At 43.1% G+C, this 21,386-nt stretch overlaps 1 protein-coding gene across 1 annotated transcript in view; it reads right to left on the bottom strand.

The window, feature by feature from the left end:
- The window catches only part of LOC147696978 (stomatin-like), a 350,190-nt gene that overhangs the window by 99,870 nt on the left and 228,934 nt on the right, over positions 1 to 21,386 (bottom strand). Inside the window, exon 6 of the mRNA XM_086933266.1 lies at positions 8,893 to 9,027. Coding sequence (XP_086789392.1) covers positions 8,893 to 9,027 — 135 coding nt within the window. The remainder of the gene's footprint in view (positions 1 to 8,892; positions 9,028 to 21,386) is intronic.

Genomic DNA, 21,386 nt, shown 5'->3' with positions numbered 1-21,386 from the left:
CTGAGGACGCTGTGGAGAAAACTGGCTGCAATGGGGATCCCGGGGCTTTTGTTAAGATTGGTCATAGCATCGCATTCCTCTACATGGACAAAGGTGTTGATGGGAGGTAAAGAGGGTCTGTCAAGTAAAGTGATAACTCACAATGGGTTGAAGCATGGATGCCTATTAGCTCCTCTCCTCTTTTCCTTGTGCATCAATGATTTGTCGAGAAGGGTTGGACAGTGTAAAGGAGACTCACCAAAATTAGGCCCCATACAATTGAGTTGTCTGCTTTATGCGGATGACGCTATCCTATTGGATTTAACTCCAATAGGTTTGCAAAGGCGTCTGAATGAGTTAGGTAATTACTCTGATGATAACTTTTTTAAAATAAATATTTTAAAAAGCAAATCATTTTTTTAGGCCTCAGAGATGCAGGGTCAGAAACAATATTAATTGATTTTTAGGTAAAAATAAACTTGACGTTGTGAAGCAGTACTCGTATCTGGGAAGAACTTTCTTGAGTAAGTGCTCAAGCAATGATCACATTGACCAGTGCAGAAGTAGAACTATGTCCCAGGCTTCTGCACTTGTTAGGCTATATAAATGCTGTGGGCAAAGACACTTTGTACATGTTTTATCTGTTTATAAAATCAAGATCCCATCATCATTGAGCTACACATGTGAATTAGTGGATGCACAGCAGTGGGATACATTTGGCACGAAATTTGCAATTTGAATTGTGCAGCATGTATAGGGGCTCTTCGGATTGAATTTGGGCTTCTCTCAACTTATGTGATTGCCAGCATATTTAAGGTGGTGAAACATTCCATTGGAAAATGATGCAAGCTCTGTTTGGGCTGCGCTAAGACACAACATTTTTGTCAGCTTGAGAGAAAAAGTGTTGTTTTTAGAAATTATGTGAAAGCCTTACACTTATGTGAAATTGGGTGTCAAGGTATATGCTCTCAACCAAAATCTGCAGTGAAAACTTTTTTTTTTGTTTGAATGTTTTTATTGAGATTTTGTATTACATTACATCAAGTATCCTGGTGAGCGCATACATTTTTTAATATAGCATAAAGGTTCAGCAATGCATGACACGTGGCTATACATCGAACATTAGTAGGATATCAATTTGACAGATGGAATTATCCTCCTACACTTAGTCCCTTTGCACATCTGTAACAATTAGCCATTGCGGACAGATCTCAAGCCCACCCTCTAATGCATCGCTATGGAGGGTACGGGTCACTTGGTCGATGTTGTCTGGGGTTTCCAGGGTTTCTGTGTGCTACCTCTAAATATCTCTGTAATGTCCCTCACCAGGCCTTTGGTGCATGTGTTCCCAGAAACTATGCATCGGAATCGGAACTTCCGATATTGAGGAGAACTATTAACTTTAGGGTGAATGAACTGGGGGATAGTGCTGCTGATATTCTATTGTGGAAAAAAAAAGAGGAAAACATTTCAAATCTGGGTAAGTGGCGTGTACTGTGGTTGGTGCGTTATCAATCAATCAATCAATCGATCAATCAATCAATCAATAACATTAATAGAGCGCGCTACTCACCCGTGATGATCTCAAGGCACTGGAGGGAGGGGGGGTGCTATCACTGCTCAAATAGCCAGGTCTTGAGGTGCCTCCTGAATGTGAGATGGTCCTGGGTCAGTCGTAGGTGTGTGGGGAGGGATTCCATGTCTTGGCAGCCAGGTAGGAGAACAATCTTCCTCCCGTTGTGGTTCTGCGTATTCATGGGACGATGGCGAGGGCGAGGCTGGCTGAGCGGAGCTGGCGGGTGGGGGCGTAGAATGAGAGGCAGCTGTTGAGGTATTCTGGGCCCAAGTCGTGGAGCGCTTTGTGTGCGTGGGGGAGGAGCCTGAATGTGATCCTCTTGTTGACGGGGAGCCAGTGCAGGTTTCTCAGGTGTCCGGATATGTGGCTGTGGCAAGGGATGTCGAGGATGAGTCGTGCAGAGGCGTTCTGTATGCGTTGTAGTCGTTTCTGGAGTTTGGCGGTGGTTCCTGCATATGGGTGGTAGTTGCACAAGGTAACAGGTGTGTATCCCGTGGGGGAGGTGGGGCTGGCGTCATGCTGTCTTATGTCCTAGGGACCAGTGCTTACTCGTGGGTTATCCCCATCTGTCTCTGTGGGGAGCCCAATGCGGACTGTGCCTGAGAGGTGGGTGGGGAGGGTGGCTGTGTTTTTACGTGGGTAAATAGGTGCATCAGTAGCGCCCATTCAAGGGAGATTGGGTGTTTTCGCATGCAATCAGCATTGAAAACTTTAATTAAAAAAAACATTTATGAAGTCAGTCACAAGAGAGCTATACCTTTGTGTTGAGGGCGCTCTAGAAACAAAATAATAGTGGGGAGAGTTGTATGTATAAAAAAACATAAACTGTATGTTCTATGGAACATACCCCAAGGAGCATGTAGAACCATTTTACTGTTAAGGATGAATTTGCTCCCTTTGCGAATTATTACAAGAGCCTAGGAGAGATTATCCAGGGAGAATAGACTTTTTGATCTATGTGGAAATTTTGGTTCAGAATTTAAATAATGTATTATTTGTTTGCCTTTTATTACTACCTCTACAACATCGATTATGAAAACCTGTATTCTTAAAATACAACAATACTACCGTAGAGGAGGCTCGGAATGGTTTATTAGCCCTCCCTCGGACTTGTTATGTTTAAAAATGTTTTGTTTAGTTTTTTAAACAATTTGTAAACATTTTTTAGAGAGGTCTATAATGTTATGTTTAGATTCATTATGCTTATTACGATTCCTGATGTGTAGCTTACATTGCACACTATAATTTTGAACTGGGGGCAGGATGTAAAATCAAGGGCTACTTGGCCGCATCCCACAATATGCGTTGTTTGGATAGGCAAAAACGATCCCTGTTGGGTACGATATTTTATAACCATTGTAAAGGGTACTTGAATTGTATAAAGGAGGATATTTGAATATAAAAAAGGGACAAACTATTACGTAGTTTGCTCAATTTTAAAATCGGTTGTGGGAAGGATTTAATACATGCTCACCTGCACTTTATATATTAGGTTGTGTGATTATGTGGAGTCACATCTGTTTTTAAACTTCACTTGTATAGTGAAATTATAATTGTTGCTTTTCTGATTGTATTTATTCTGTTATTAAGATTACGATGATATAATACATTGTACATTTTTTCTATTTTTTGAATTATTTTATGTAGAACTCACTGGAGTTCCGAATCATACAAACTGAAACATTGAGAAGTAAAAAAAAAAAGAAAAAGATAACCTACCTGGAGACAGCCTATATATGAAAAGACAGCCCACTTTTGGCTCACATTATTTTTAGCAAATCACAAACTTATGAAGTTGAATTAGGTTATGCCTCGTCCTTGAAGATCACAACATTCCCTATGACTGTCGATGCCTTTGTGGACTCCCTTGTGGCCATTCTAAGCACTCTTAGTAGTGGATATATTTTAAATGAAGAAGGCACCCAGTTCCAAATTAGAAAATCCTACATTTTGTGGATTGCTAAGCAGTAATAGACCACCTCATTCACACCTAGAAAAGAAGATGTCTCATTTGACTGTTGAAATAGTGTGAAATAATTTGTTCTGCTACCACCAATGTCATTAGGAGGTCAACCCTCTTCTGATGACTCAATGCAGCCATCCTAGCAGCTGTCGTATCATGGATAAACTCAGGAAAATTATATCTATTGAGACCTCCCAAACAGAATTGAAGGGCTGCCTCAAGGTTGCAAAACTAAGCATCATGGTTTGTGCTGGTGAATTCGACTGATATAAGACACTTCCATATCCTCATTTGAATAAAGTAAGATGCTACCTTATTCAAGTATGAGTGCTTAACAAAACCAACACACAGAATAAAATTGAATGGAACAAATGTTTTGATGCTTGGCGCAGTGTACAAGAACTTTAGTTTTAAACCTGGTGGTCACATCAGGGAAGGTACAAAAGGTAAATCAGGAATTGAATGCTTTAACAAGGGACCAATTTAATCAGGCATCATTGTCCAGGCAAAGGGAAATTAATTGGTTAAGGCGGGCAAGAACCAAACTTAAGGCTTCCGAACGTAGGAGGGTGGAGGATTTAAAATGGATCAAATTGTGAGAGGTCGCACAGTCCAGGTCCCCATATTGATTTTGGGTCATTATTGCCAAATTCTGTGATAGTTGGGCTAAGGCAGAAGCCATTTTAATATCTGATGCAAAATGGATCTAATATATTTCACAGTTATATGCACTAAATAATTTTAATTTGGAGACAATGCCTGAGCCCTCCTTGGTAAATATGTATGGCCCTCCTCCCTGTAAGGTACTAGAGAGTTTTATTAAAGGGTCAAGGTACTCTGGTGCCATGGGCCTAGACTATCTCCCAATAATCATTAAACAGGATAGCCGGTATGGGCCCCTTTCCTTTACCCAGTGTTTTCTTACTGCGATTCCATCCTCTTGGACAGGAAGTATAGTGGTTCCACTATATAAAAAAGGGCCCTAAGACTTCCCCTGCCAGCTTTAGGCAGATTTCTTTACTGGATGCAACCAGAAAACTGTTTGCCAAAAACATACTCTTTCACCTCCATGATTGGGCCTTTGGTAATGATCTAGTCCCCGTAGAACAAGCAGGATTCCGTGAGCATAGTGGCACTATGGTAACACCTCTGTCTTACAAACCCTGATTGAAAAATATCCAATAGGTAGGGGAATGGCATTATTTGTTGCCTTTATAGATTTCTCCACGCCATCCACCGGGTTGACCTGAGGACCCTGTGGAGAAAACTGGCTGCAATGGGGATCCCGGGGCTTTTGTTAAGATTGGTCATAGCATCGCATTCCTCTACATGGACAAAGGTGTTGATGGGAGGTAACGAGGGTCTGTCAAGTAAAGTGATAACTCACAATGGGTTGAAGCATGGATGCCTATTAGCTCCTCTCCTCTTTTCCTTGTGCATCAATGATTTGTCGAGAAGGGTTGGACAGTGTAAAGGTGACTCGCCAAAATTAGGCCCCATACAATTGAGTTGTCTGCTTTATGCGGATGACGCTATCCTATTGGATTTAACTCCAATAGGTTTGCAAAGGCGTCTGAATGAGTTAGGTAATTACTCTGATAATAACTTTTTTTAAATAAATATTTTAAAAAGCAAATCATTTTTTTTAGGCCTCAGAGATGCAGGGTCAGAAACAATATTAATTGATTTTTAGGTAAAAATAAACTTGACGTTGTGAAGCAGTACTCGTATCTGGGAAGAACTTTCTTGAGTAAGTGCTCAAGCAATGATCACATTGACCAGTGCAGAAGTAGAACTATGTCCCAGGCTTCTGCACTTGGTAAGCTATATAAATGCTGTGGGCAAAGACACTTTGTACAAGTTTTATCTGTTTATAAAATCAAGATCCCGTCATCATTGAGCTACACATGTGAATTAGTGGATGCACAGCAGTGGGATACATTTGGCACGAAATTTGAAATTTGAATTGTGCAGCATGTATAGGGGCTCTTCGGATTGAATTTGGGCTTCTCTCAACTTATGTGATTGCCAGCATGTTTAAGGTGGTGAAACACTCCATTGGAAAATGATGCAAGCTCTGTTTGGGCTGCGCCAAGACACAACATTTTTGTCAGCTTGAGAGAAAAAGTGTTGTTTTTTAGAAATTATGTGAAAGCCTTACACTTATGTGAAATTGGGTGTCAAGGTATATGCTCTCAACCAAAATCTACATTGAAAACATTTTTTTTTTGTTTGAATGTTTTTATTGAGATTTTGTATTACATTACATCAAGTATCCTGGTGAGCGCATACATTTTTTAATATAACATAAAGGTTCAGCAATCCATGACACTTGGCTATACATCGAACATTAGTAGGATATCAATTTGACAGATGGAATTATCCTCCTACACTTAGTCCCTTTGCACATCTGTAACAATTACCCGTTGCGGACAGATCTCAAGCCCACCCTCTAATGCATCGCTATGGAGGGTATGGGTCACTTGGTCGATGTTGTCTGGGGTATCCAGGGACTCTGTGTGCTACCTCAAAATATCTCTGTAATGTCCCTCACCAGGCCTTTGGTGCATGTGTTCCCAGAAACTATGCATCGGAATCGGAACTTCCGATATTGAGGAGAACTGTTAACTTTAGGGGGAATGAACTGGGGGATAGTGCTGCTGATATTCTATTGTGGAAAAAAAAGAGGAAAACATTTCGAATCTGGGTAAGTGGCGTGTATTGTGGTTGGTGCGTTATCAATCAATCAATCAATCAATAACATTTATAGAGCGCGCTACTCACCCGTGATGATCTCAAGGCACTGGAGGGAGGGGGGGTGCTATCACTGCTCAAATAGCCAGGTCTTGAGGTGCCTCCTGAATGTGAGATGGTCCTGGGTCAGTCGTAGGTGTGTGCGGAGGGATTCCATGTCTTGGCAGCCAGGTAGGAGAACGATCTTCCTCCCGTTGTGGTTCTGCGTATCCATGGGACGATGGCGAGGGCGTGGCTGGCTGAGCGGAGCTGGCGGGTGGGGGTGCAGAACGAGAGGCAGCTGTTGAGGTATTCTGGGCCCAAGTCGTGGAGCGCTTTGTGTGCGTGGGTGAGCAGCCTGAATGTGATCCTCTTGTTGACGGGGGAGCCAGTGCAGGTTTCTCAGGTGTCCGGATATGTGGCTGTGGCAAGGGATGTCGAGGATGAGTCGTGCAGAGGCGTTCTGTATGCGTTGTAGTCGTTTCTGGAGTTTGGCGGTGGTTCCTGCATATGGGTGGTAGTTGCACAAGAAACAGGTGTGTATCCGGTGGGGGAGGTGGGGCTGGCGTCATACTGTCTTATGTCCTAGGGACCAGTGCTTACTCGTGGGCTATCCCCATCTGTCTCTGTGGGGAGCCCAATGCGGACTGTGCCTGAGAGGTGGGTGGGGAAGGTGTCTGTGTTTTTACGTGGGTAAATAGGTGCATCAGTTGCGCCCATTCAAGGGAGATTGGGTGTTTTCGCATGCAATCAGCATTGAAAAGTTTAATAAAAAAAAAACATTTATGAAGTCAGTCACAAGAGAGCTATACCTTTGTGTTGAGGGCGCTCTAGAAACAAAATAATAGTGGGAGTTGTATGTATAAAAAAACATGAACTGTATGTTCTATGGAACATACCCCAAGGAGCACGTAGAACCATTTTACTGTTAAGGATGAATTTGCTCCCTTTGCGAATTATTACAAGAGCCTAGGAGAGATTATCCAGGAAGAATAGACTTTTTGATCTATGTGGAAATTTTGGTTCAGAATTTAAATAATGTATTATTTGTTTGCCCTTTATTACTACCTCTACAACATCGATTATGAAAACCTGTATTCTTAAAATACAACAATACTACCGTAGAGGAGGCTCGGAATGGTTTATGAGCCCTCCCTCGGACTTGTTATGTTTAAAAATGTTTTGTTTAGTTTTTTAAACAATTTGTAAACATTTTTTAGAGAAGTCTATAATGTTATGTTAGGATTCATTATGCTTATTACGATTCCTGATGTGTAGCTTACTTTGCACACTATAACTTTGAACTGGGGGCAGGATGTAAAATCAAGGGCTACTTGGCCGCATCCCACAATATGCGTTGTTTGGATAGGCAAAAACGATCCCTGTTGGGTACGATATTTTATAACCATTGTAAAGTGACTCTTAGGGTACTTGAATTGTATAAAGGAGGATATTTGAATATTAAAAAGAGACAAACTATTACGTAGTTTGCTCAATTCTAAAATCGGTTGTGGGAAGGATTTAATGCATGCTCACCTGCACTTTATATATTAGGTTGTGTGATTATGTGGAGTCACATCTGCTTTTAAACTTCACTTGTATAGTGAAATTATAATTGTTGCTTTTCTGATTGTATTTATTCTGTTATTAAGATTACTATGATATAATACATTGTACATTTTTCTATTTTTTGAATTATTTTATGTACAACTCATTGGAGTTCCGAATCATACAAACTGAAACATTGAGAAATAAAAAAAAAAGAAAAAGATAACCTACCTGGAGACAGCCTATATATGAAAAGACAGCCCACTTTTGGCTCACATTATTTTTAGCAAATCACAAATTTATGAAGTTGAATTAGGTTATGCCTCGTCCTTGAAGATCACAACATTCCCTATGACTTTCGATGCCTTTGCGGACTCCCTTGTGGCCATTCTAAGCACTCTTAGTAGTGGACATATTTTAAATGAAGAAGGCACTCAGTTCCACATTAGAAAATCCTACAGTTTGTGGATTGCCAAGCAGTAATAGACCCCCTCATTCACACCTAGAAAAGAAGGTGTCTCAACTGACTCTGTTGAAATAGTGTGAAATAATTTGTTCTGCTACCTCCAACATCATTAGGAGGTCAACCCTCTTCTGATGACTCAATGCAGCCATCCTAGCAGCTGTCGTATCATGGATAAACTCAGGAAAATTATATCTATTGAGACCTCCCAAACAGAATTGAAGGGCTGCCTCAAGGTTGCAAAACTAAGCATCATGGCTTGTGCTCGTGAATTCGACTGATATAAGACACTTCCATATCCTCATTTGAATAAAGTAAGATGCTACCTTACTCAAGTATGAGTGCTTAACAAAACCAACATACAGAATAAAATCGAATGGAACAAATGTTTTGATGCTTGACGAGTGTACAAGAACTTTAGTTTTCTGCAGCAGAAATTCATGTATGTGCTAATTAGAAGATTATATGGCACTCTCTTAGAGCTGCTCTCGGGGATGGACAGGCGATGGATTCCTCAGGCCATTCACTCTTGAAAGCAGATAAGATTCCAGTCCACTGTTCCATAGATTACCACACATGTCTATTACCCAAATTGCCACTCTTTACCTGCTTGCACACAACACTGCTTACCTTTGCTCTAGCTTCTCTTCCAGCCTCTGCTTCTGCAGCCATTGCTCTCTGTAAACTCTGTGGGAGCTTTACGTCCTTTATTTCCACTCGTTCAACTTTTATTCCCCAATCTTTCGTAGCTAAGTATAGACTGTGCTGTAAAAAGGTAAAAGGAGTTAGGAGTAACCAATTAGATCATTTCAGAGATGACATTCTTCCACATGGTTTTACCTGCCCAACACCAGTATTTCTTGTATTATGATTTTCAAAACAGGATTCTAGTTTTGATTTCAGAATAATTGGACAAATTCAATTCAGTGTGCACGATTTGTTATTGTCATTTTAGCTGGTGCCACACATCATGGACGAAAGTGTTAATAACCTGGCAATTTTGCAAGAATTTTCATCAGTATGCCAAATACCTAAAGATATAAATAATATGCTGCATATAAACAGTCTGCTACGACTGTGGTTAAGGATGAGGCAATTTCAGACGTTTCAGAATTTCACATACTTTTTCAGTCTTTCTTGAGCGCTGAGTTGTCACCCACCTTATGTGAAAATCAGAAAAAGAGATTTAAGAAGCACGACTGAGAGGGACTTTGGCTCCGCCCACATGTTCATCTTTCTCCTTATAGGTTGTGATTGGGCAAAAGTTGTGAGCGTCTGGAAAAAAGAGTCATTGTATAGCAATGTGCAACAACCAAGGGGGACCACAATGGCCGCACTTCACCGCTAACTTCCTCTTATGAGTGTCAGAAGGCAATGAGAGATGATGTGCACATACAACTCCTGCACCTGCTGCTGTTGGGTGCAAACTGCAAAGCAGAATAGAAACTGTGTACACGTGGAGAGGTGCACTCATAAGATGTCTTTTCCAATAAGTAATACTGACCAACTACTTTACGAAAGGCAATTCTTTATTTTAAACACCATCAGACAACATGAGCTCCAGCCAACGCGTTTCGTTCAATAAAGATTATTATAGGCCAATTTCTTTGATCGATTCTTCTGTGAAAGTGCTAGGACGTGTGGTTTTGGCTCACAGACTGGCTGAATGATGCGGATCCAATCTGCAGTATGGTTTTAGAAAGGGGAGAGGTACCACCAATCAGTGTCTTAACTTGCTCTTGTTGACAGGGAAATATACCATTGCGAAGAAGGCACTCTCATTTAGCATTTATGGATCTTTCTTCAGCTTTTGACCGAGTGAACAGGTCCAAATTATGGCATCTGCTCGTGAAATTAGGATTAGATGAAAATATTGTACATTTTTTGGCAGATTGGCATCAAGATCTGTGCGCCACAGTATGATTTGATCAAAGAGGAAACTTATCGTGTAGCATCCATGTAATCAAAGAAGAGAGACAGGGCTGTATTTTGGCCCCTCTCCTATTCACTCGAAATATTAACAACCTTGAATCTGTCTTATCGGGCGCTTGTATTGATATTCCTCGTATAGGAGAGAGATTTATTCCGGCCCAGTTATATGAGGATGCCGCTGCTCTACTAGCTAGGACGGCGAATGGCCTACAGCAGCTTTTCACCACTTTTGCCTCATTTATGAAGTCTTTGGACTTGGATGTACATTTTTCTAAGTCCCACATTATGATCATGGGGGCTAAGCCAAAGAAATGTAAAAGCCACTATTGTGAGGGAAACAATCTTACGCGGGTGACGTCGTTCTCATATTTGGGAGTACTATTTGATGAAAGGGGTTCCTGGCACCCACAAATGCAGGCTAAAATAAATATAATGGCAAGATCAACTGATGCTATTTTAGATTTTGCCTGCAGATTGGGTTTTAACCCATGTAAGTCATGTTAAATATCTACAGGGCTAAATGTCTGGCCATTGCGAGCTATGGTTCAAAACATTCGGGTTACAGAAATGCCGGGAACGTGCAAATTGTGGAAAATACATTACTAAGAAATTTGCTATCCGTACTGTCATGGACATTCACCTATGTTATACATCAAAAAATGGGCATAGGTTTTATAACGGACACCATTGGAATGGCTCTTCTGCTCAAATGGATTAGTATTTGGATAAATCCGGGGCTGGAGATAAACCGTGTTATCATCCGTGACTGTTTAATTCTTGATTTGGTAAGTAGCATCCCATGGCTAAATTATGTCAAAAGGACTGCAGTTTATTTTGGCAGACCTGAGCTTTTTGGCTCCCGGAGAAATTGTCAAAAGCCGAAAAATTGTGGGTTAAAAATATATATGTTCAGGTATCTCAAAGTGATAGAGAGCAGAAGGAGTTAAGCAAACCGTCTGTTCGGGCTCATCAGTTGATATGTACATCATTAACGATTGAGCCATACTTAACCATTGTGTCTAACCAGCACCATTGTTTCCTATTGGTTTGATTTAGATTAAACCAACTACATTTGCTTTTTGCCGAGCCAAAGGGATGGAAAAAGCTGGAGGACTTAGATGCTTGTACCTGTGACAATTTCTCTATTCAGGATTCTCTGCACTTTGTTTTATTTTGTGAACATTTTTTGCACATCCGTAATTGTTTTATAATACAGATTTTAAAAGACAAAGGTTTTACTCACGCAAAACCAGCTTTTATTTATTTGCAAATGTTAATTAACACCTGGGAAATTTTTAACATGGCTAGTTTTTTAACCGCGGTGTTCAGGATTAAGAAGAAAGGAATTGCTGCTAATAATGTGCATCATGTGTTAGGACCCGTGTGAAATCTTCCCGTTTTTATTCTGTATATCAATGAATTCATTGTGTTTTTTGATAAATTGTGATGATTATGTTTATTTAATTTATTTGTAAAATACTTTGCAATGCATTTTGTAGTATACTTTTACGGTTTTAATTAACCGAATAAAGTGAATTTGACTGACTGACTTACTGACTGACAATAAAGATTGAACTTCATCAGGGCAAAAAGTAGCTGAGAAATAATGGAGATCCATAATTCCGGGTTTCCCAATGGTCGTGAGTCAAGTTAAGGACCACGATGCATCGATATACAATTTTGTCATCGGCGAAGACACGTGACAATGTGGTATTGGGTTCTCCAGGCCTACATACTCCGCAAAATCCGCTACACCATTAAAAGATGTTGGCACGGAAACTGGAAAATGCAAAAGACAAGTTTATTAAGACCCCATGGGGTGGTGGTACATTCCTACAGCACCCTTCGGCAATGCAAGAAGTATCACACCGAACATCGGTGCCAACCTTCTTTTATACAGTTTTACAGTAATAAAAAGTGTAGGCGGAACACATTTACAGAGTTTAGGTACATATATGGTCATTTTTGGAACACAGCCAACTCATGGGAGGAGTTACAACACCACTGGTCAGTTTGGAGGGACATTCCTAAGTGATGACTGTCCACGAGTACAAAGGGCTTAACTGCGCATGTGTGAGCTTGACCAGTACTAAAAATAGCCTGTTGCTGGGCAAATTCGAGTGGTCAGTAGTACAGAGAAAGGACAAAAGGGCATGCTGACCACGAGGCGACGCATTCATGTAAAATGGCCGCCGGCACATTCAAAATTTCTTCCGACAACCATAGTCAAGATAAGGGAAATTCGTGTAGCAAAGCTTAACGCTAACCCGATCACCGTCAAATTACGACAACAAGGAAAGTGCATAGTACTGCGTCCTGTGAGGGCATCCTTGATAAGGGCCTGGTGTGTAACCTTTTCTGCTGCGGGTAGATGTTACTCCTTCCCGGATCAAAGTCGAAGTCAGCGCTTCATCAGGACTAGAACAAAGGTGGGTGGTGAGCCAACCCAACATCAATGATGTGATGTAGGTATTCCGCAGTGGTAAAAATCATGAGCGGAGAACCCAAGACCTACCCTCCTCCGCTCACTTTATCCCGGCAAGTAGAGGAGGGTAGGTCCTAGGCCCTCCAGGCACCAATAACATTTAGCAACAGTGCGCTTACCTCTTCATCAACCAATGGGGATATTGATAATTGTCTCATTTGGTGGACAATCATAACCTATCTACTTTAACACCAGGTATTTTTAACACAGCGGAATACTTACATCACATTATAGGTGTGGGGATGGCTCACCACCAACCTTTGTTCTGGTCCTGACAAAGCGCAGGAGATCTGTTAGGGACCTAAAAAGGAACAAAACATGTTAACCTAATCACATTCTTTCACACTCATAGCTACTGGGGCACATTACGCTCCACCAGTAGCTTTAACCATTTTTTTTGGTTCATTTAATCCTGTTAGGAGAACCTCCACATTTAAACAGTTTTTTGTATCTCCTAGACAGTTTTAATCTTTATTCCCCTTCTTTTGGCCACCCTACACACCTATTACACACTCCCACACACACCTTTTCATCATACAGCAAAATCAAAAAAAGATCTCTGCCAAGTGACCCTTCGTGGGGCCTGTAGGGCATTGCAGCGATGGCCCGACCAAGAGCAATGCCCAATGATGAAGCATGACATCCTTAGGGGTGTGTGAGGGCAGCAAGAAATACTCTGTCGGATTCCCCTTCATGCTCATTGTGCTGTCATTTTGCAATATCGTCCATCTATCTCCCTCTTTTTTTGGCCTCTCTTTTCTTTAGGAACCATACCTTTGTGGTTAACATGACAAGTACTGTCTAGCTGGGATTCTCATAGATTACCTTTGTAGGCTAGGATTTAGCTTTCCGCTCTGATAAATCCTGGGTTTTTTTCAGAATTTGATTGTTTTTTAGTCCTGGCTTGACAAATCAACTGTCTTCAAGGTCTTCTCAGATCAGCATAAAAAGAGCTGTAAGAAGTAGTAATAAAACGTGGGCTCTTGCTCCACCTACATGTTGCTCTTCTCTAGAAGGATTTTATGATTGAAAAATTGTTGTGCTGAACTTGTCATGACTGGGGGCAAGATGGCTGCCGTCACTTCGGGCGAGTAAGCTGGTCAGTGGCGCTTCTCCCCCGCCTGGATGTTCTGCCGGTGAAAATTGCTTTTCAATGAGAGTATTGAGGCTGATGTAGTCCGCCGATGTAACCCGCAGCAGTCCGTGGGACGACTTTCTCCTTTTCACAGTGTGTAACGGGAATGTTGCGGCTGCCTGTGAGAAACCGCCTCTGCTCCTGGCTCCTTGGGCTCTGCTCAGCTGCGGTTTTGCATGCTCACAGCGGTTCCAGAAGTTTCCCCTGCTCTGTTTACAAAACGCTGAGATGCCGCCGAAGGGGCAATTAAAGAATCAACCACGCATCCCTGCAAAATCTCTGGTGCCTCAGCCCCCGTCCACACAACTGGAGCTGGTAGCGGATAGCACAAAGAAGGCTCAGGCAAATACCCCAGCGGGCAAGAATCCTAAAAATGCCAAAACCGGACCAGTACCTGCAATGTTTCATTCACGCGCTGCTAGCGCCGGATGAGCTCCCCAGACTTCATGCAGTCCTGCGTCAGCAAAGAACCAACAGGTCACAGTTACCACATCTACCAAGGTGCCCTCGGCTGTAGCCGGTAAGTCGGATGCTGTGTCTAGGATATCCTCGGGTGCCGCTGCTTCGGCGGCCGCTCCGCTGGGTGCCATGGAGGGGGGCAGGATGTGCACTGAACAAACAGTATTGGGGATGCCTGACTCCAATAACTCTGGAACTTTGATTTGCATTGACCCTACAGTGGTTTTTCCTGCGCAGTCCCAGGGTCTTATGGGAGATATAGTCCCTTCGGTACAGATTCCCCAGCAACATTTGCTTACAGCCTCCGTTACAGTGCCGTCTTTGCTGCCACCTAGTGTCCATACACAGGCTGAGCCCTTGCAAGCTCTATTACCACCAGCCTCAATAAACATCGATGCAGACACAGACGGTGACAATTTATTTTTTTAAACTGGTTCCTCCGTAGACGATAATGGCTTGGATAGGAACTGGATGGATGATGAAGACAGTGACACAGGCAACTGGGGCACAAATGATGTGTTATCTATAGTACGCAAACTGACTCATGACCCGGAACAGGTGATCGGCCCCTTAGCCTGGGATTATTCCTACACAACGCAGCCTAGTCCCCAATCCAGCCCCTTAGATGCGGCCTCCAATATTTCAGAACCTTGTACTGGTTCAGCCCCGGGTGAAATGACACTGGCAATAATTTATTAAACAATTATTGCCCATTGGGAAGAGACCCGTCAGGAAAGCGCCCGTGCACAAGCGGCTTGCCGCAGGGTCCAGAACTTACTTCGGAAAGTCATTAAACTTTGTGCAGAGAGGGTACCTAAGGTAGCCAAAGCAGAAACTCGCAAACTTAATACTCAAAAAATACAGGTGGTCCAATCCTCTGCTATGGGGCCATCTGATGCACCAGTGGTCCCCAGTGCAATGTACCTAGGTGTCAGAATTACAGCCGCAGTGGAAAAATTGCCAGAAATGAACATCTTACCTATCATTGATACGGTTGATATCACCTTACATAGACTAGATAACCTGCATTTATCCTTGTTTGGAAGGAGGAACGTTCTAAAGATGCTGATTTTACCAAAACATTTGTATTTTTTTAGAACTATCCCATTAGAATTCGCTCAAACTAGTATGGCTAGGGTAGAGAGATGCTGCAATAGATTTTTATGGTGCTACCACCAGCCGTGTAGGGCTTCGAGATGGATGCAGCTGCCTGTGGACAGGGGAGGGTGGTCAGTCCCCAATTTCCTGGTCTACAATTGGGCAGCTCTACTACAACATCTGGCTGTGCCACTCTTTGGGGACAGAGCTGTAATTCCAGTTTGCTGCAGCCCTTCTATTTTTGAAATTGGCTTAGGGGAGGAGGTGAAAGGAACGTTATTAACAGTCCTCGAACCTAGTTATCATAAGTAAACCAAATTCAGAGTCATCATGGCTATGTATTCGGTTTGGAGGAAGGTACGGCGGAAATGGCTAATTTCTAATATTAATTATTACACACCCCTCGCAGCAGCCAGACTGTTACCACCTATCCTCCAAGATTATATCACTATTAGGTGGAGGATGCAAGGTATTATTGTTTTGGGAGACCTAGCTCAGCAGGAGAGCTTGGCTTCTTTTCTGTTTCTTAAGGAGAAATTTTTCTTCGGCTTTGCACAAATTTTTTTAATATCTGCAGATTCGCAGCTACTTGGACCAACTTCTAATTAGAAATCCAACACTTTTTGTTAAAAATGTACTCATTGAGTTGATTCTGAGGAAATCAAAAATTGGGCTTATCTATCAAAACCTTCTTCTAGGCCTTCCTGATGACCTACCCCATCAAAACTCTAAATGGATAACAAACTGGGTCAGTCAGGAACAAACATCTCGCAGTCACTTGAGTTAGCTAATATGGTATTAACATCTGGGAGCCTCCGGTCACAATCATACATGGCCCTAATGGACCTCTATTATACCCCGGCTAAAATCTCCAAATGGGGGGGGAATGGGGGTCATAGCTGTCCGAGATGTGGCTTAGTCGCTGCTAATGATATACAAATGTTTGTCAGCTGTCCCAAACTTGATGTATTTATCCAAGAAGTCCAAACATTTATCAATTCTAGTCTTAAAGTATCAGTGGTTCTATCTCCCAAAATTGTAATACTGGGATGCAAATCAAATGTCACGGACCTTAGATCAAGTTACTCTTCAGCTTTAATATTTATTGCAATGTCCGTAATGCGATTATGTATCACCTCTGAGTGGATTAGTCCTGATCCCCCCACATTTGTAAACTGGAGAGCTAGAATTCTGGCCCTGCATAATTTAGAATCTGCAGTGTTTATGCGGGGAGGCATGAGGAGGCGGGAGAGGGGGCTGCGAACATGGGCCCCATTTGTTCATTGGCAGAATAATTGATCGACGGATCTGGCGACTGTTTTGTTTATAACATTTTAGGGATGTGTGTTGCTCTGCCCTCTCTCTTATTTAATTTATTGTTTTTTTCTACCCCAACCCTATTCTCTGTCCTCCTCCTATTGTTTCTTTTGCCATCCTCCTCCTTTTTTGTCCTTCTCTTCTTAAAATGGATATCTGCTCCAGTGATTCTATGGTTGGTGATCATGATATTTCTAAATGCTTTGTAATATGATGCATTATTTAGCTGAATATTAAAAAGAATTACAAAAAATGAAAAATTGTTGTGCTTGTTTCACCTTGAAGTAGTTCCGTCTTAGGCATCGTTAATGCTGACAGAAGATAATTTACAGTAGAATGAGTCTTTACATGGTTTTTATTGAATTACTTGCCAAAAACCATACCTTATGAACTCTATGTCATATACATTTGGGGAATGGGTTTACGCTTGTGGACTCCTTGACAAACACCACATGCAGGGCATTACATTGTGAATCCCCTGACAAATGCATTACAAAGGGGAGGCACATTGTGAACTCACGGAAATTAAATAGGAAGGTGTTTTACATTGTGAACACTCTGACAAATACAATAGATATGATATACAATAGTGAAGTTCAAGAGAAACACCATCGGAAGAGGCTATTCATTTTGAACAATTTGACAGGCACATTTGGCATGGGTTTTATATTGTCAACCCTCTGACAAATGCAATAGGAAGGGATTTACCATATATAGCCATTTTAGGTCCAGCCTTAGTAATTGCTAGGCATCTTTAGAAAGAGAGTTAATATACATTTCAGTAAATACAATGTATACATTGGGTCTGCCTAAAATGTTTGATGGGTTTATTTAATCAGATATCTCAAGATGATTTTGAGGTTCATGTTAAAGTCAGAAGGATTACTTTTCTGATTGCTAAATATGGTGCTATGGTCGTAGGCTTCTCATTTTACCTTCTAAACAACTTCACAAAGCCTTTAGTCTTAGTCTTTTTGACTCCCCCCTCTAGCTTGTGAACTTTGCAGCTGCCACCTCGTTGTGCAAGCAGGTCACTCATCCATGCTTGTTCCTGCTCCCTGAATCACGCTCCATAGCTGACTACTACCAACTGAACATCACATAGGCATATTCTTCTTACCAGGTGATGGTAGGAAAGTTTTATCTCTCTTGGGTAGTAGAGTCGATACTACTGAGGTATGACATGGGCGAAATCTGGCGCCACGGGCATCAACGACAGGGCGGCTTCACACACTGTGCAACACAATATCCATACCAGAACCGATTATTGGTTTGCCTCCCGACTCTTACTTCAGCAAGTCCGTGCATGCACGATCCGACCGCGAACCTACTCTGCCCCTTCCCCATTGCTAATCTCACTTGCTTCCCCTAAGATGTGCCTGCCCCCGTTCTCGTGGCGCTTTCCACCCTACTCTCTTCTCGACACTGCATTTAAAGAGGAATTGGCCCTATCCATAGAGAAGTACCATGAGGTGAATGTAGGGTCAGTGGACTCCTTCCAGATCGTCTGGGAAGCATTTAAAGTCTACATCAGGGGGTTTGCTATCTCAAAGCACTCGGGAGCCCTCAAGTCGATACGTACTAGGTTGGCGACTTTGGAGCGTAAGTTTAAAGAACTAGAAACTGCCGTGAGATTGACCAGGATACCGCTCTTAATGAGGAGCTGGCACAGACACTTCGTGACTATCATGAGGAGGCAGACGCTGAGTTAAAGCACCTCGGGAAATATGCCACTGCCAGAACGTATGGGGAAGGGGAGAGACCGGTGAGGGTCCTTGCGCAGATAGTCAAACAATGCAGGGATAGAACTGCTATACCAACTATGGAATCGGGGCAGGGGGACTCTCCACTCACGGAGACACAGGTGGCGGAGAATTTACAAGAATACTATGCAGATCTTTTCTCTTTGTGTGGATCTGCTCCAGAGGAACGTATTCTTGATTACTTGTCTCATATAGAACTACCATGGTTGTCCAACTTGCACCGCGAGTTCCTAATGCGGCAATTGAGCGTGAGGAGATCATTTGTGCTCTCTCGTAAATGAGGGCTGGGATTGCCCCTGGAAGTGATAAGGCATTCCAAGACCTTTTACTCCCGCACCTGCTCACATTATTTGAAGACTTGTGTACCTCTGGAACCATGCCCCAGACTATGCAGAAGGTGATTCTGGTCGCCATACTTAAGCCGGGGAAACCCCTGAATGACTGTGCATCGTACAGGCCGATATTCCTTATGAACGTGGACACGAAGATCTTCACGAAGATACGCGCCAATCGCCTTAACCCTCTGGTCACCACCCTGGTTGCCCCGGAACAGGCTGGCTTCCTGCCTAGCCCGAATCTGACCTACAACTTGAGAACGGTATTTGTGGCTATGCAGCACACACGCCCGGAGGTCCCTGCAATTAGGTTCTTTTTGGACATGGAAAAGGCCTTCGACTCTGTTGAATGGCCCTTCATGAGACATGTCCAGAGCCGTATGGGTGTTGGAACGGTATTCCTTCAACTATTGGCGACACTGTACCATGAGACTTCTGCCCGCATTCGGATTGGTTCTCTGGTCACTGATCCCATACGAATCCACAGGGGCACAAGGCAAGGATGTCTCCTACCTCCGATCCTGTATGCCCTGACTGGCGAACCATTAGCTTGCGCCCAGCGGGAATATCACAGACATCGAGGCATACGATTCCAGAACTATCGCCTCATTGTCTCTACGTGTGCAGATGACACCCTCCTATACCTTAGAGACCCGGAGAGCAACCTCTCACCCATGCTACGCGAGGTGGTACTGTTCGGCTTCCTCTCTGGTGTAAAAGTTAATGACGGTAAGTCCACCATGTTCCCTCTGACGCCTGCCACGGTTCGGTTTGAGCCGGAATATCCGTTACAATGGACCACTGATCCGGTAAGATATCTTGGTATCCGACTCCATACTGACTCTGAAATAGTTATGAGGGAGAATTATTAAGTTGCTATCTCTAAATTGGAAGACGAAGTGAACAGCTGGATTTGCCTTCCGCTGACGCTCATGGGTAGGGTATCTTTGATGAAAACGATTGTACTACCCCGTTTCCTTTTCTTCTTCATGAATATCCCTATGGTCCTACCCAAACATTTCTTCCAGCGTCTGCAGTCCCTAATGGTCCGACTAGCGTGGGTGGGCAAGCAACCCCGCGTGACCTGGAACATATTGACACTCCCGTTCAAGATGGAGGTCTGAGTGCTCCGGATCTCAAACTATATTATAGGGTCGCACAGTGCTCCCATGCATATCATTGGATACATGGATCTACCGATCTTCCACACATACGGATTGAAACTGTTGTAGCTGACCCCAAACTGCTGCCAGCCCTTCTGTTCTCTCCCCGCGACAGACGCACAGGTATACTAGACTCTCTTACCTCGGTCACCCATGCGTGGCACTGTATGCTCGACACGCTAGCTGGTAGTTTATTGTATTCTCCATTGGCTCGGCTTGACTGGTGCCACTGGCTGGCGCCATGCAGAGACAAAGGAGTTATTGCTGCACTGCGGACATTGAATGTGCATACTATGGGGGATCTTTTTGAGGAAGGTGTTGCCTGCGCTTCAGGGGACATTATTGAGGGAGCGGAGTCACCCTCTGCGTTGGCGCAGTTCCAGCTGCACAGAACGAGGCATGCTCTACGGGACCTCCTTGGAGAGGATATGGCGGAGCCCACAGAGGTCATTGCTCTGACCGTTGTTATCAAGGCACAGTCTCCTTCCAAGCTGGTGTCTAGACTCTACCGCACAACATTAGCCACTAGGGACAGCGCATACACTAAGCCGCGTCTGGCATGGCAACAAGATTTGCAAATAGGGTTGCCAGATGATAAATGGCAGTACTGCTGCCTTAGCACTAAAAGGATATCTCTTAACGGACGTCATACATTAGTTCACTTCAAATTTATAAATAGGATGTACTATACACCATTGCGACTACACCGCTATGGCCTACGCGAGAACCCGTAATGCGACCGATGTGGTACACAGGTTGCAGATTTCCTCCACGTTGTGTGGTCCTACCCTGGAATCAACGGTTTTTGAAGGGAGGTCTTCGGTGAGGTGAATCGTGTGATGGATATGGCGCTAACCCCGGACCCGCTCTTAGCTGTATTGAGCTACTCCAAACCGCTTCCCAAGTCTCATAGGTGTCCGGTGGATATGGCTTTTCTCCTTGCTAAAAGATGCATTGTTGTCTGCTGGATGCGCGGTACGACCCCTACATTGACACAATAGTTTAGGGATATGCTGTTTTGCAGTACACAAATGGAGAATTACAGTGAGCTACTACCCCCTCGCAACAGGCCCAAGAATTTCTGGTCCCTATACCTGTCTAAGAGAAGCACACCAGAGGCCCCTGACAGTTCTGATTCAGATTCCCAGACAATGACTACTCCCACTGAAATTGGCCACGACATGTAGCTGCCTCCCTAGGTAACCATGGACCGCTGTCTCTCTCTCATTTCTTCACAACTTGAGTGCTGGCTAGGTCACCGCAAGAGATGATGATAAGCCACAGAGGGCACACTTGAATTCTAGTGTTATCAGTTGTTATTACTCTCCTATTGTGTCAAGCTAATATCGAGAGGTGCTGATGTGGAATTCTTGGAAATGATGACTGTGTATACGCCCGCTCTAAAGTCTGTAATGCTGTTTTGGCTATGGTTATTAT

The sequence above is a fragment of the Lissotriton vulgaris genome, chromosome 8 (assembly GCF_964263255.1).
Source record: "Lissotriton vulgaris chromosome 8, aLisVul1.2, whole genome shotgun sequence".
Lineage (NCBI taxonomy): Eukaryota > Metazoa > Chordata > Amphibia > Caudata > Salamandridae > Lissotriton > Lissotriton vulgaris.
The sequence above is the reverse complement of the archived record's forward strand: the minus strand, read 5'-3'. Positions and strand labels throughout refer to the sequence as shown.